We start from the raw sequence: 15768 nt of genomic DNA, 5'->3' as shown, positions 1-15768 counted from the left end.
TTGGCTGGTTTGTAGCAACCCCTACCAGCTCCTGTCTATCCCCAAGATGTTGTTGTTCTGGTTTTTTTTTAAGGGGGAAGAAAAGACTGGTGAGATTGACTGCTTTCAAATACTAAAATATTCAAATTGAATTGTGACCTACTTGATGTATCCTTGCTGGCAATTTGCCCCTTTGATCATTTCCTCTCTCCCTAAATCCCACTGTCTTCTCACCTATAAGCTGTTTCCCTACTGCTATCAAATATACCCAGATTTCTTCCATCCTTAAAAACCTTGACATGATCCTACTATCCCCTCAAGATACTGTCTGATATCTCTCTTCCTATTCAAAAAAAAAATCCTAGAAAAAGCTATTTGCTTCTCTAGCCCTTGTAATCTGGCTTTTTCCCCCACCAGTGAATGGAAACTACTCTCTGCAAGGTCACCAATAATCTTAACGCTAAATCCAGTGGCCACTCATCAGTCCTCTTCTTTCTTGATATTTCTTTGGCGTTCAACACAGTTTACAAGCCCTCTTGTTTTGATGCTTTCCTCTTTGTGGATTTTCATGATATTGCTTTGTCATTGTTCTTTTTCTTCCCTTTGGTGTGATTGTTCTTGGTCTCTGGAAGGGTAATCATTTTTATCCTGACTCTTGTGCTGTGGTGTATCCTAAGGCTCTGTCCTGTCAGTGGCAGTGGCAGGCCTGTTTTGGGTATCTTGTTCAATTTCAATGTTAGAATGAAATGATGTAGTCATAGGTCATTCAGCAGTTAACAGAAAGGTTTACTGAGCCATAGCATAGAAAGGATGCTCAGCAAGGGTATTTTAGTGCTTAGCTTGGGGAGATGTGACTCCCCTTGTTTTTATTTGGAAATGTGTCTGGTTATCAGGGTAGGACATAATGATTTGCATATTAGGACATCTGCCAAGTCTGAAGGGTCCCCACCCCATGTGCATGGACCTCGTTTATGGCTTTAGGTGACCAGGGAGGCTAGTCCAGTAGATCAAAGGCTACCAGAAAGTTGAGTCTAAGAAAGTGCAGTTTGAACCATGTACCCCCTGGGCCAGTCAAATCCTGGATACAGCTTTGTTACCTTTTATTAAAAAAGTGCCTAAACCATGTTGTAGGGAGTGAGGGAACCCTGGTAGATAATTGATCCTATTACGCCTTCCTTCTTGGGTTTTCATGACATTGATCTATCATGGTTCTCTTTCTCTCTTTCTGACTGACCACTATTGTTCCCTTTTGCAGGTTCATCATCCATGCCTGTTCTCTGAGCCTTGATGCCATGGCTCTGTCATGGACCTTCTCCTCTTCTCTCTCTCTACATTCTCTCCTTTGGTGATCTCATCATCTCCCATGGATTCAGCTATCATTTCCATACAGCTTGCTCCCAAATCTACATTTCTAGCCCTCGTCTTTCTCTTGAGTTCCAGCTTTGTATCTGACATCGCCACCTGGAAATCTGATAGGCATCTCAAGCTGAACAAGTGCAAAAGGAAATTCTTTCTCTTTCTTTCTAAACCCACTCCTCCTTCTACCCTTCCTCTTTTTGTCCAGAACACCACATTCTTCCAGTCTTCCAGATTTGTAACATAGCATCATCCTCGATTCTTCATTCTCCATCATTCCCATGTACAGTTAGTTGCCAAGTTTTAGTGATTCACACTCTTCAATATTTGTCTCCTATGTACTTTTCTTTCCATTCATAGCACAATTACCTAAGTCTAGGTAGGCCCTCACCATTTTTCAAATGGACTATTGTAATAGCTTCCTAATTGGTCAGAAAGACCAATTTTGCATTGTTTTCTTTCTCTACTTTCCATGTAGTTGCCAAGTCAGTATTCTTAAAGTACAGGTATGGTGAGGTCAATCACTTTCTCAAGAAGCTTCAGTGGCTCCTTATTGCTCTTGGGATAAAGTGCAAATTTGTCTAGTTAGCATGTAAAGCCCTCTACACTTTGGCTTTAGTTTGGCTTTTTAGGTCATAAATGCATTTGGAGCTTATCTTTGCTTATTATATTTAGTGTTGGTTTAAACCTAATTTCTGCTAGATTCCTGTCCAATTTTCCCAGCAGGTTTTATCAATTAGTCCTTCTCCCAGGAGCTGTGATCTTTTGAGTTTGTTAAACTCTAGGCTGCTAGGTTCATTTGCTTCTGTATAATGTGTACCTCATCTGCCAAAGAGAACTCTCTTTTTTGTTTCAGTGTTTTATTTCATGTACTCTGGGGCCAAACAGTTGTATTTTCTGTTTCCTTTATGTGGCGTTCTGTCTCCTACTTCCATGTCTTTGCACGGGAATGGAAGTTTATAGATCTTTCAAGGATGCATTAATATACCTGTTTTCCCACAGCCCAGCCAATACTTGAAATTTTCCTTTTTTCCCCAACTTTGCCAGTCAAATAGGTATGAGGTGGATCTTTAGTGTTGCTTTAATTTGAATTTCTCTAATGCAAATGAATGATTTTGGAGCATTTTTTCATGTGTATAGCTTGGATTTCTTTCCTTGAGAATTGCCTGTTCATGTTCATATCCTTTGACCATTTATCAAGTGGGGAATGGCTTTTATTCTTATTAATTTCAAACAGTTCCTTCTGTGTCTTGGAAATCAGACCTTTATTAGAGAGACTTGCTACAAAGATTTTCCACTGGTAACTATTTCCATTATAATCTTAGCTGCATTGCATTTGCAATATGCAAAAACTTAAAAAAATTTTGTAATCAAAAGTTTCCATTTTATCTTTTATAGTCCTCTTTGTCTTTTGTTTATTTAAAAGCCTTTCTCCTATTCATAGATTTCTTCCTAGTTCCTCTAACTTGTATATACATGATATGACCTTTTATTTCTAAGTCATGTATGTATTTGGAGCTTATCCCTGTATGTGATACTTAGCATTGTTCTTAACCTCATTTCTGCTAGACTGCTCTCCAGTTTTCCTAGAAGTTTTTGTCAAGTAGTGAATCTTTCCCCCAGGAGCTGGGATCTTTGGGTTTGTTGAACTCCAGGCTACTCGGTTCATTTGCTTCTGTATAGTATATATCTCATCCGTTGCACAGATCGACTCTCTATTTTTTACCTGCTGCCAAATTGTTTTTGATGATTGTTGCTTTCTAGTCTAGTTTTAGATCTGGTATTACTAGGTCTCCCTCCTGCCTACTTTTTTGTCGTTATTTGCCTTGAGATGCTTTACTTTGTTTTTTTTTTTTTTTAGGAGATGGCGTTTTGCCATACCAAACAAAATGCTTTTTTGTGATTTCCAAATAATAAGTTCAGTGGGACCTTGTATTCTTTGGATCTTTCAGTCAATTTTGATGATTTACTGAAAAATGTCACTTATAAAAGCCTATCCCTTGAATTCTGTATCAAGTATATACCCAATGAGAATATGGATATTTCTCATAAAATTTCTTTTTTTTTTTTCTTTTTACCACTTTTGTACTTTATTGTGGAACTGAGTTTGTTTCCTTTTCCTTGTTTCCTCTTCCAAATGGAAGAGGGGATATCGCACAGGAATGTCATAAAAGCACTACATATTACTTTCATTGGAAACTAATTTTCTACATTAGATAGGACTGGATAGAAAAGAGTGATGCAGGATTATAAGACATAATACCATATACAGCAGCAGACTGACACAAACATGGTTCAGAACAAAAGAGAGGAGTGTGTGAGGTGCTTCTCATAAAATTTCTTTATAGATAGGAAGATAGACATATGATTTAGTCATTATTGATGGGTCTCTTATGCACTTCTTTTTGGTATTGGTATGGCCTGATATACACACACACACACATACACATATACGCATACCTATATACATACATACATACACACTATATATATATGTAAACACACACTTTTTTTTTTTTTACAACTTTGCTCTTTTCCCCTCTTTTAAGTGTCTTGAGACTTGGTTCTTCAATGTTCTCAAAATTGTGTTGTCTCCAGCAGAGACCCCCTCTATGCATCCTGTTTTCTTCTTTGCCATTTCCATTTCCTGTATAAACACATTCAAGATGGTGATATTAAGAATCCAAATATAGTGACTCCACTGTCCTTGATGGTGAAAAGCATTCATAATAAGGATATTTGCAAACCATTTCTATCCTTTGTCAGTTTGCTGTCCTCTTTCCAGTTTCATCTTTATATCTGTCTGACCTCTTCCTCTTAGAGTTTGTGATAGAAAAGAGGAAGAAATTTAGGTCTTCTCTGATATGTGCCCCAGATTTTTAGGAGAACAGATTTACTTTGCCATGTGCATTTCTATATATGCTTTAGTAAAGATAATTTGAATGATATTAAAAAGATGTTTCTATTTTGTTATAAAATCATGTTCCTTTTTACTTTATTTTTTTTTGACTGTACATCAGGTGACTCTATCAATGCCAGCCTCTACTGATACGGTAGGAGACAGAATTTGGTGTATATCACTTAGAGTTATGGTAGTGGATTGGAGTTCTAGAACCTTCTTCTTTTGAAGGATACTTCAGTTACGTGACCTAATTAAAAGAAATTCACTTAATCTCTTTGGACTTCTCTGCTTCCTAAGATCATAGACTTAGGGTTGGGAGGAGCCTTGGAGATCATTGAGTCAAACTTCTTATTTTATAGAAGAAGAATCTGAAGCCCAGAGAGGTTAGGGGATTTCCCAGAGTCATACAGCTATTAAGTATCTGAGGCAGGATTAAAACCCAGGTTTTCCTGCCTCCAAGTCTGGCACTCTATCTGCTATACTACATTCCTTATTTATATAATCTGTCAAGTTGGACTAGATAATGTTTGCAGTTCCTGCTAATGCTCAATTTCTGTGATTCCATGTATTTATTTTTCAGACAGGTAACATTTCATACATATTTGCTTACTGGAAAGTTTTAATTAATTTTTTCAATTTTTTTTGAAGATGTTCTCAGTGCAGCTGACTCTTGGAGAACAGACCTGGCAGTCTGAAGGGAGCAGCATAAAGAAAGCTCAACACGCTGCTGCCAACAAAGCCTTGAGGGAAACAAACCTTCCCAAACCGACTCCTCGACCCCCCAAAAACAATATTAATAGTAATCCAGGTAATCCAATGCGCAATTGTTTCCTTTTCTTGTGTTATGTTTGTGCCCTTTCCTTGTGTGCTTTTGGAAAGAAAGAATAACTTTGGTTGCATTGTAACAGACTAGTTCTATAATCAACAAGGATTTTTAGAACGATAAACTGGGAAACAACCGAGTTATGTCAGTTAAAGGTAAAAGTTTAATGGTGGATACTGAGATTTAAAACAATTGCTTTAGTACAGTGCTACATTTACCTCTAGGGTTTTGTTTTTAAGAGTTAATAAGAACCAGCATACTCACCCAGGCATTCACTTATTAATTTACTAGTTTACCCACCACTGTTCTAGGCCTCATTTGGATTCAAAAGAAGATGCAATTTCTGACCTCAAAGAGTTTGCAATCTATTTAATCTTTCATATATACACAGGCTCATTCACTTAAGTCACATAAATGCTTATTCAACGCCATACTTTGCCATAAGTGTGATTGGTAAAGGAGATTGAATGGGTCACTTGCTCAATTTTTGAGTCGTTTCTTTCATTTCCAAGACTCCCCTGGTTTGCCTGATCTATTTTCCCCCACTCTGACCCCCTGTCTATGTAGTTTATATTCTTCTGTCTCATATAGAAACAGTATTTTAGATTGACTCTTCTGTCTTCAGCTTATTACCAGAAGTAAACAATGAACTTTGTTTTTTTATATTCATAATCAAAATGACATTCGTAGTCATTTTGCAGATGATGAGAAATTGACTATTGGTGGGGCAAATGGGGAACATTTAGATTTCTGTTAACTTCTTTAATGTTTCTGGATTATAATCAACACTTTCACTGACCATTTATTGAGTCCTTACTTCTGTTATGTGGTGTTCTGGGTACTTGAGGTACAAAGAAATATAATATGTAGTACTGTCCATAAATTATAATCTAGCTATTTGGGAAGCTAGGACATAAACAAAATAAGGTAAACAAAAATACAGTTTGCTGTCCTCTTCCTCGTTCCTAGTTTTCACTTGACATTGTGAGGTTATCAAAGGGGCACATGGGCTGTCTATCTATTTCCCCAGAGTCTTAGAGTGTGTCATGGACCAGGCACAATGCAGGCTAGTCCAGTGGTTCAGGTTTGGGATTGAGATGAAATAGAACACTCATAGAAAGAGGAGGAGGAGGAGGAGGAGGAGGACGACAAATGAATACAGCTAAATGAAATGATGTAACAGTAGTAAGTGCTATAGGGATTTCAAGGGCAGAATAATCACTGAGGACTGGTGTAGTTGGGTTAGGCTTAATGGAGAAGTTAGGATTTAATCTAAGTTTTGAGAAATGGGTAGGATTTAGACCAATGGAGAGGAAGGGAGGTAGGAGGAAAACTTATGAGCAAAGTTGAGAGGCCTGGGAAGTAAGTATGTGATGTTTTTGAAGAACAGTGAGTAGCTTGCTTAGCTTGAGCAGAGGGTTTCTGTGGTGATTCCTCTTGGAGTCTTTCAAAGCAGAGCTCAGGTCCCACCTCTTGGGGGAGGCCTTTCCTAATTCCCCCAGTTCTTCCTCTTGAAATTACTTTGTATTACTTTATATTTATTTATTTGTGTTCACGTTTTATCTCTCTAGTTGAATCAGATCCTTGAGGGCAGGACAGTTTCATTTTACCATTGTGTCCTCAGTGCCTACTAGATGCTTAAGGAATGTTTTTTAAATTAGATTGAACTTCACCCATGATGATGCCCAACCTCCCCACCTGTTTTAGCCAGATGACTCCCCTTTGAGTACTCTACAGGCCAGCAAAATGGGGCTACCAAGGATTGCTGGTTCTCATTTTATCCTCTCCCATTTCTGGTAGTCTTTGTTTACATCATTCCTCATGCCCGGAGAGGACTTCCTCCACTACTCCCTACATCTAATTGAATCCTCTTGTAGACCTTACTTTCCACCAAGGTTTAACCTTGAAACCAGACCTCCCCTGACCCCTCCAGAGCGTGATTTCTACTTCTTTAGACTCCTGATAGCCATTTTTTGGGCTCCTTGTACTCATCCCATTCTACCTCATAACAGTTATTTACATACATGCCTTGCCTCATGCCAGCCTTCTCCATTAGATTATAAACTTCTTCAGAGCAGCTAGGTGGTATAGTACATAGAATATTGAACGTCTAGTCAGGAAGACCTGAGTTTGAACCTGTCTGAGACACATTAGTTGTATTACCCTGGGTAAGTTATCTAACCTCTCTGCTTCTGGTGATTGTTGTGAGGATCAAATGAGTTAACATATGTAAAGCACTTTTCAAACTGAAAGCACTGTATAAATGATGATGATGATGGTGATATTTTTGTTTCCCTGATGCCTTGCACATAGTAGGTATGTAATAAATGTTTTCAAAAAAGTGAATTGAATGAAAACTTGGACATCTGGTTAACATGACTATATCCATTAGCCTAGAGACAAATTTAATATAGCTATTTAAAGAATATAATTTAGAGGAGTAGACATGGGTTATTGATTATAAGACCCTATTAGATAATGATCCAAGTACTCCAGCTGTTCCTCCTCTTTGTGCTTCCATGTCAAATGATAATCCTTTGTAATAGATGACTTCATTATTGTATTTGGTTTTGCTTCATTTTTATACTTTTATTACCTTTTTCCCCATAGTTTATCCCCTTTTCTGCAGTATTTTCTCGCTTAGCTATTCTGCAATTCAATAAGAACTGTTAAAGTGAGATGCTTTCTTTAGCACAGGTAGTTGCCTTAAATATCACCTGTTTGGGTTATAGTTTCCTCATCTATAAATTTAGGAGTTTAGGCCACATTAAGAGGGGCTTAATAGTGTAGTAAGCTCTCAATAAATGTTTCTTAAATTGAATGGAACTGAAACAGTTTGTTCTTTTCCAAGTAAGTTAGGACAGCTCTCAAGTATCTAAATTTAAAACATCACCTCTTTGGGTTATGGTTTCTTCATCTGTAAATTTAGGAGTTTGGGCCACAGTAAGAGGGACTTAATAGTGTCTGGGGCCAGGCAGGTGGTAGGGAGGGTGTCTCCTTCTACTCTGCCCTTGCCAGATCACAGCTGAGCATTCAGTTTAGGGTACCACATTTTATAAATGTTATTGAAGTGTTGGAGAGTGTCTGGAAGAGGGTAATGGGTAGAATTTGCAGAGACCAAATTAGGTTTGATGTAAGGAAAAACTTCCTCAAAACTAGAGCATCCTGTGAGGGAGTAGATTCCATTTCACTGGAGATCTAAAAGAGAATCTGGATGAAAAATTTTTGGTTACGTTATAGATGCAATTCCTGTTCTAGTAACTTGAGTTTGGATTAGATGATTTCCTGAGGCTCCTTTCAACTCTGAGTTTCTGTGCCTCCGTGATGAGGGGATCTCAAAGGTCTAACACTCGGGAGTGCTAGAGGAACAGAATAAAGGTTGGTCCAGCTCTAATATTGTCTGTTCTAAATAGGGATTTTTTTTACCATAGTATTGTACTTTGTATTATAAGAATAAAACAATAAATATAAAAGAGGTTGAATTATTTTATGTATTCATCTAATATATGTCATTAGGAACAGCATAATATTATGCAAGTTATTCTTATTGAGTTAATTAAAGTTACTTCTTAAAGTTATTTTTAGCATGGGGTTTAGCAAACTCTCTGTGTAACATTCTAAATTACCTGTTTTTATTGCTGATGTTTAATTTCTTAATTAAGTATAGTTAGATCTCGATTGGTGTGAGTAATTTCTTGGAGTGGTCTGTTTCATTATTTGAATTTTCATTGCATATTCCCTTTGGGCTGGAATGAATACTTACAATTTTATTTTTATAATATATTAATTGTATTTAATAATATATCTGTCATAGTTTACCTATAATTATAATTTTGAATAGTACATTTTTGAATAATGTAAAGAAAATTTTGAGAGTTATGTGCTTTGTTTCTTTGGAATGGGTTACCAGAAAGCACTAGATCAAAAACTCAGAGAAAGAAAGAATAAGGATTACTTCTGTATGGTTTTTTTCTCTTCTGATAGTAGTTATATTCCTAGAATAAGAAAATCATACAGGTGTTTCTCTATACAGAATCTCACTGTCCTTCATTTCTACTTTTCACTCATGATAATAAAATATAGTTATAAGTATAGATTGCATTCTTTATTGTAGAAATATTTTACACGTATTTTTCTTTTATTTAAACAGGCAGTATAACTCCAACAGTGGAACTAAATGGCCTTGCTATGAAAAGGGGAGAGCCCGCCATCTACAGGCCTTTAGATCCAAAGCCATTCCCAAATTACAGAGCAAATTACAACTTTCGGGGCATGTACAATCAGAGGTTTGTATGTTTTCAATTGCGATTTGCTTTAATTTTGTTATTCTAATTTGTTTAAATTGTCATCTTATTTATTTAAAACATTAAAAAAGTACTTAGTATTTTATTTTCCCCAGTTACATGTAAAAACAATTTTTAACATTTGCTTTTTAAAATTTTGAGTTCCAAATTCTATCCCTTCCTCCTTCCCCAATCCCCCTCATTGAGAAGACAAGCAATTTGATATAGTTTATACATGTAAAACGTATCAGTAATAGTCATGTTGTGAAAGAAATCATAGACAAAAAAACCTCAAGTAAAATAAAGAAAGTAAAAAAAAAGTATGCTTCAGTCTGTATTTAGACACCATCAATTCTTTCTCTGGGGATGGATAACATTTTTCATCAAAAATCCCTCAGAGTTATCTTGGATCGTTGTATTGCTGAGAATACTTAAGTCATTACAGCTGGTCATTTTGCAATATTGCTGTTACTTTGTACACAGTACATTTCACTTTCTATCAGCCCACCCAAGTCTTTCCAAGAGCATCTTGCTCTCATTTCTTATAATACAATAGTATTCCATCACACCTTGTTCAGCCATTCCCCAATTGATGGGCATCTCTTCAATTTCTAATTTTTTGCCCCCAGAAAAGAGCTGCTACATATGTTTTTGTACATAAAGGTCCTTTTCCTTTTTTTAAAATCTCTTTTGGCATACAGACCTAGTAGTGGTATTGCTAGGTCAAAGGTTATGCATGGGCGTACTTCCAAATTGCTCTACAGAATAGTTGAATCAGTTCACAACTCTACCAATAGTGCATTAATGTCTTATTTTTCCCATATTCCTTCCAATATTTGTTATTTACTTTTCCTGTTCTGTTAGCCAATCTAATAGGTATGAGGTGGTACCTCAGAATTGTTTTAATTTGCATTTCTCCAATCAGTAGTGAGTTAGAGTATTTTTTCATATGAAAAAAATTGTTAGCTTATATTTAATTAGCTTAAATTGTCATTTAAAAAAACCCTCAACTTATCTTCTCCATGTACTCCATATTCTAGCCAAACTGGATTAGTTCCTGAATTTTTTTTTTCTTTGAAAAGTTTTCTTTTTTAAAAATTAAGAACCCAACAGTTATCATTACCTCAATGCTTTCACACAAGGTAGAAACTATTTCTGTAATGTACTCTTTCTTCATCTCCACTTTTAAGACTTCTTTTACTTTAAGATTTAGCTCGCCTTTTCTCTGTGTAGTCCTTTCTGATCAGGCCATGTGAAAATGTTTTCTCCTTCTTCAAATATCTAACTTTTCTAGTTCTATCTTATTTTTTATCAGTTCTTGCCTTGTCATAAGATATTTATTTTTGTATGTGTTGCATCTTCTCTGTTTTAAAGAGCATAAGCTTGTCTTTTTTTAAAAAAAGTATTTATTTTTAGTTTTCAGCATTCACTTTTATAAGATTTTGAGTTCTAATTTTTTTCCTCTTCCCCTTCCCTCTCCCCAAGATGGCTGTACATGTATAAATCATATTAAACATATTTCCACATTAGTCATGCTGTGAAAGAAGAATCAGAACAAAAGGGAAAAACCATGAGAAAGGAAAAACAAAAAACAAAAGAGAAAATAGTATGCTTCGATCTGCATTCAGACTCCATAGTTCTTTCTCTGGATGTGGATAGCTTTTTCTATCATGAGTCTTTTGGAATTGTCTTATATCATTGTATTGCTGAGAAGAGCAAGGTATATCAAAGATGATCATTGCACAGTGATGCTGTTATTGTGTATGGTGTTCTCCTGGTTCTGCTCACCTCACTCAGTATCAATTCATGCAAGTCTTTCCAGGTTTTTCTGAAATCCACCGGATCACTGTTTCTTATGGAACAATAGTATTCCATTACATTCATATACCACAACTTGTTTAGCAATTCCCCAGTTGATGGGCATCCCCTTAATTTCCAAATCTTTGCCACCACAAAAAGAGCTGTTATAAATATTTTTGTACATGTGGGTCCTTTTCCCTTCTTAATGATCCCTTTGGGGTACAGTGGTTAGTGGCATTGTTGGATCAACGGGTATGCAGTTTTATAGCCCATTGGGAATAGTTCCAAACTGTTCTCCAGAATGGTTGGATCAGTTCACCGCACCAATAATTTATTAGTGTTCCACTTTTCCCACATCTTCTCCAACATTGATCATTTTCCTGTTTTGTCATGTTAGTCAGTCTGAGAGGTGCGATGTAGTACCTCAGAGTTGTTTTAATTTATATTTCTCTAATCAGTAGTGATGTAGAGCATTTTTTTCATATGACTGTAGATAGTTTTAATTTCTTCATCTGAAAACTGCATGTTCATATCCTTTGACCATTTATCAATTGGGGAATGACTTGTATTCTTATAAATTTGACTCAGTTCTCTATATAGTTTAGAAATAAGACCTTTGTTAGAGATACTGGCTACAAAGCCTATTTCCTAGCTCTCTGCTTTCCTTCTAATCTTGGTTGGCACTGGCTTTGCGCCAAAAGGTTTGTGCAAAATCTTTTTAATTTAATGTAATCAAAATGATCCATTTTGCCTTTCATAATGTTCTCTCTCTCTTGTTTGGTCATAAATTCTTCCCTTCTTCATAGATCTGACAAGTAAACTATTCCTTGCTCTCCTAATTTGCTTATAGTTAGTTTCACCCTTTATGTCTAAATCATGTACCCATTTTCACCTTATCTTGGTGTACAGTATAAGATATTTGTCTGTGCCTAGTTTCTGCCATACTGTTTTCCAGTTTTCCCGGCAGTTTTTGTCAAATAATGAATTCTTATCTCAGAAACTGGAGTCTTTGTGTTTATCAAATAGTAGATGACTATAGTCATTGACTGCTGTGTCTTGTGTACCTAACCTATTCCACTGATTCACCACTGTGTTTCCAGTACCAGGTAGTTTTGATGATTGCTGCTTTATAATACAATTTTAGGTCTGGTATGGCTAGGCCACCTTCCCTAGCATTTCTTTTCATTAATTCCCTTGATATTCTGGACTTTTTGTTCTTCCAGATGAATTTTATTATTTTTTCTAGCTCTATAAGATATTTTTGGTAGTGTGATTGCTATGGCACTGAATAAGTAAATTAATTTATGTTAGAATTATCATTTTTATTACATTAGCTTGGCTTACCCGTGAGCAACTGATATTTTTCCAGTTATTTAGATCTGACTTTATTTATGTGAAAAGTGTTTTGTAATTGTGTTCATATAGTTCCTGGGTTTGTCTTGTCAGGTAGACTCCCAAATGTTTTACATTGTCTACAGTTAACTTTTTTTTTTTTGACATTTTATGACTTTATTTAAACGAAGTTCAATTTAGTTTTCATCCACGTTGACTGTCTGTAAGCTTTTGAAAGTGGCGACAGGCACATAAGAAACCAAGGTATACAGCTTGTTTGGCGAATCTTCATCCTCATTGTGTATCCTGGACAAACACACTCTAATACAGCATGGGATATTCCTCATTCCTTTGGCTCAAACAGTTTTGTTGAGTTTGGTGTCAGTGCATTCATCTGGAGTTCCCATTTCTTTCATGGCAAATTTGTGGATTTTCTTTAGAGCTCGAGGAGCTCACTTTTTGAAGCCTACTCCATGAATCTTCTTGTGAATGTTGATGGTATACTCTCTGGTCACCACCTCACTGATAGTAGAACATTCCTTCTTTTTCTCTCCACCTTTCTTTGCGGGAGCCATCCTGCCTGGGACCAGGTTGGAAAAAAAAAACAAAAACAAGCTACAGTTACTTTAAATGGAATTTCTTTTCCTATCTCTTGCTGCTAGGCTTTGTTAGTGATATATAGAAATGCCAATGATTTATGTGGGTTTATTTTATATCCTGCAACTTTGCTAAAGTTGTTAATTATTTCAAGTAGCTTTTTAGTTGATTCTTTAGGATTCTCTAAGTATATCATCATGTCATCTGCAAGGAGTGATAGTTTTGTTTTTTCATTGCCTATTCTGGTTCCTTCAATTTCTTTTTCTTCTCTTATAGCTTAATGCTAACATTTCTAGTATAATATTGAATAACAGTGGTGATAATGGACATCCTTGTTTTGCCCTGATTTTAATGAAAATGCTTCTAGTTTATCCCCATTACATATAATGCTTGCTGATGGTTTTAGATAGATGATACTTATCATTTTAAGGAAAATTCCATTGATTCCTTTGCTCTCTAGTGTTTTTAATAGGAATGGGTGTTGTATTTTGTCAAAAGCTTTTTCTGTATCTATTGAGATAATCATATGATTTCTGTTAATTTAGTTATTGATGTGGTCAATTACGCTTATAGTTTTCCTTATATTGAACCAGCCCTGCATTCCTGGTATAAATCCCACTTGGTCATATTGTATTTTCCTCATGTTAAATTGCTGTATTCTAAGAGCCTAAACTTCTCAAGGGCAGTAATGGTTTGTTTTTATCTTTGTATCCCCCAGCACCTAGCAGAGTGCCTTGTATATAGGAGGAGGGTAATAAATGTTTTTGCCCTAATATTTTTGTATGTATTCAAATTCACCTCAGGTAATATAATTTGCATATAGTAAGCTCATAAATTATCAAGGAAAATTTTTAAGTAATATAGTTGAAAAATGACTTGTCTCCACCCTACAATTTTTTGTTGAGTTTATTGTTTTGCAAAACCATTATTTTTTATTCAATTTACAATTCTTACTGCTGTGTCATTCCATGTGACATTTTCATTTATTTAACAAGTGTTTATTTTATGACTAATTTGTGCCTGGTGTTGTACTTTGCTTTGCCTGGTGTTCACAGTTTGGGCTCATGGGCAGGAAAACTGTGTATAATGTACAATTATTAGGGTATTTTGGGGGGATTGCAGAAGTATGCAGAATGCATCTAATTACTCTCTAAACTTTGTATAATTTTGTGGGAGTTGTTAATGTAGCAGATTTTAAAACTATACCAACTAGTTTCTTGCATCTACTTAAGATTGTAGACATTTGTGTGATTCGCATGGAATTTTCCACCAGAACATTTCTTTCCCTTTGCTTCTTAAATTTAGAGAAGTAGCATGCTGTAATAGAGCTAGCCTTCAACTTGGAGCCAGAGGACATAGGTTTGAGTCCTTGCTTTGGTCCTTACTCTGAGCCATTTGCTTTATGTTCTCAAAACTTCAGTTTGCTCTTTGTAAAGTTATATTATTATTTGCATAATCTCCCTTACAGGGTTTTTGAAAGAAAAGTAATTTGTAAACTGTAAGGTGGTGTACAAATATGGGTTATTATAATTGCCTTCTCAACTTTAATTTCAGCAAATATCAATTAAGCACAACCCAAGGTACTGAGTTACAGACATGGATCCATCCTCAAGGATATATAATCTAATAGAGTATAAATAGAATTTTCTTTAGGGTTTACTCACATCTATTTTTTCAGTAATGGAATAACTTATAAAGAACCAATTGCATAACAAATATTTCTCCTGAGGGTTCAATGTGTATTATCCGTTGATGGAGCTGTAATCTCTCTGTTATGGAAGCTCCCTTCTGAGTGCAGATTGCAAACCATGAACATCCATCTTGATTTTTGTCCCATGTATACAAATTCTCTTTGAAGTACCCATTTTTCTTTTGTTTCTTTTAATATTTTGCAGATAATAATAGCAGCATTCAGGCTAGTATCTTTTGCTCTCAACACCTCATTGTCCAGTCATACATATTTTTGATGTCTTTTAACTCCAAATCATGTAGGCTGTGTCTAGTAATATGCCCCGGGGCCTGCTTTTACTTACCATGTCTCTTTTAATTACCTTTTGAGTCACCTGCAATCTTCATTATTCTGAGGTCAGAGCATTTCATAATTTACAAGCATGTAGCATCACTGGAAGAATATTCATGTTAAAAAGATTGGCTTTTGTGGTTTGATGAGGTTAGGATAATAGAAAAGAAATCTGGGCAACATGTGTTTTTCATCCACTGTGCTTTTCCAGTGTGACTTGTGAAGCCAGTTTTTTTTTGAATGAACTTATATCACTGAGAAAGCCATCTAGTCTCCCTTGCTTGAATCAATGCAGTAACATCTGCAAACCTATGAACAGAATATCTTCAAGTGTATGTTGCCCTGTATTATGTCTCACTTGATATTGATGTTCAGAGGATGACTGCAAAAGTTATTTTTATCTTGGAGTCTGGTTTGATTTTTAGAACATCCATGGGAAATATTTGTTTAAGGACAAAGACAACTACTTTTTAGTAATTATGAAAAAATAGGCACATATATCTTTTGGTCTATTGTGTGCCTGAAGTGATCTTCTTTGAAAATTGTCCGTGAATGCCTCCTGTTTTCTTATTCAAGGATTCCCTAGATGCAGGTGTGTATCATTCTTTGATAATAATGTTGCCTGTGATTTCCTGCCCCACCCCTTTATTCTTTTAGAATCTTCCCCTATTTGAAA

The 15768-nt window shown here is 35.7% G+C and overlaps 1 protein-coding gene and 1 pseudogene across 5 annotated transcripts in view; one reads left to right on the top strand and one right to left on the bottom strand.

The window, feature by feature from the left end:
• Window positions 1-15768, top strand: part of STAU2 (staufen double-stranded RNA binding protein 2) — a 422077-nt gene that overhangs the window by 59312 nt on the left and 346997 nt on the right. For all 5 annotated transcript variants that reach the window (XM_036768257.1, XM_036768272.1, XM_036768268.1 and 2 more), the window contains exons 4-5: window positions 4886-5045; window positions 9211-9346. In XM_036768257.1, coding sequence (XP_036624152.1) covers window positions 4886-5045; window positions 9211-9346 — 296 coding nt within the window. The remainder of the gene's footprint in view (window positions 1-4885; window positions 5046-9210; window positions 9347-15768) is intronic.
• Window positions 12673-13059, bottom strand: LOC118857710 (annotated as a pseudogene).

Source organism: Trichosurus vulpecula, chromosome 1 (genome assembly GCF_011100635.1).
Source record: "Trichosurus vulpecula isolate mTriVul1 chromosome 1, mTriVul1.pri, whole genome shotgun sequence".
NCBI lineage: Eukaryota > Metazoa > Chordata > Mammalia > Diprotodontia > Phalangeridae > Trichosurus > Trichosurus vulpecula.
Note: the sequence above shows the minus strand (reverse complement) of the source record. Positions and strands in the feature narration are given on the sequence as shown.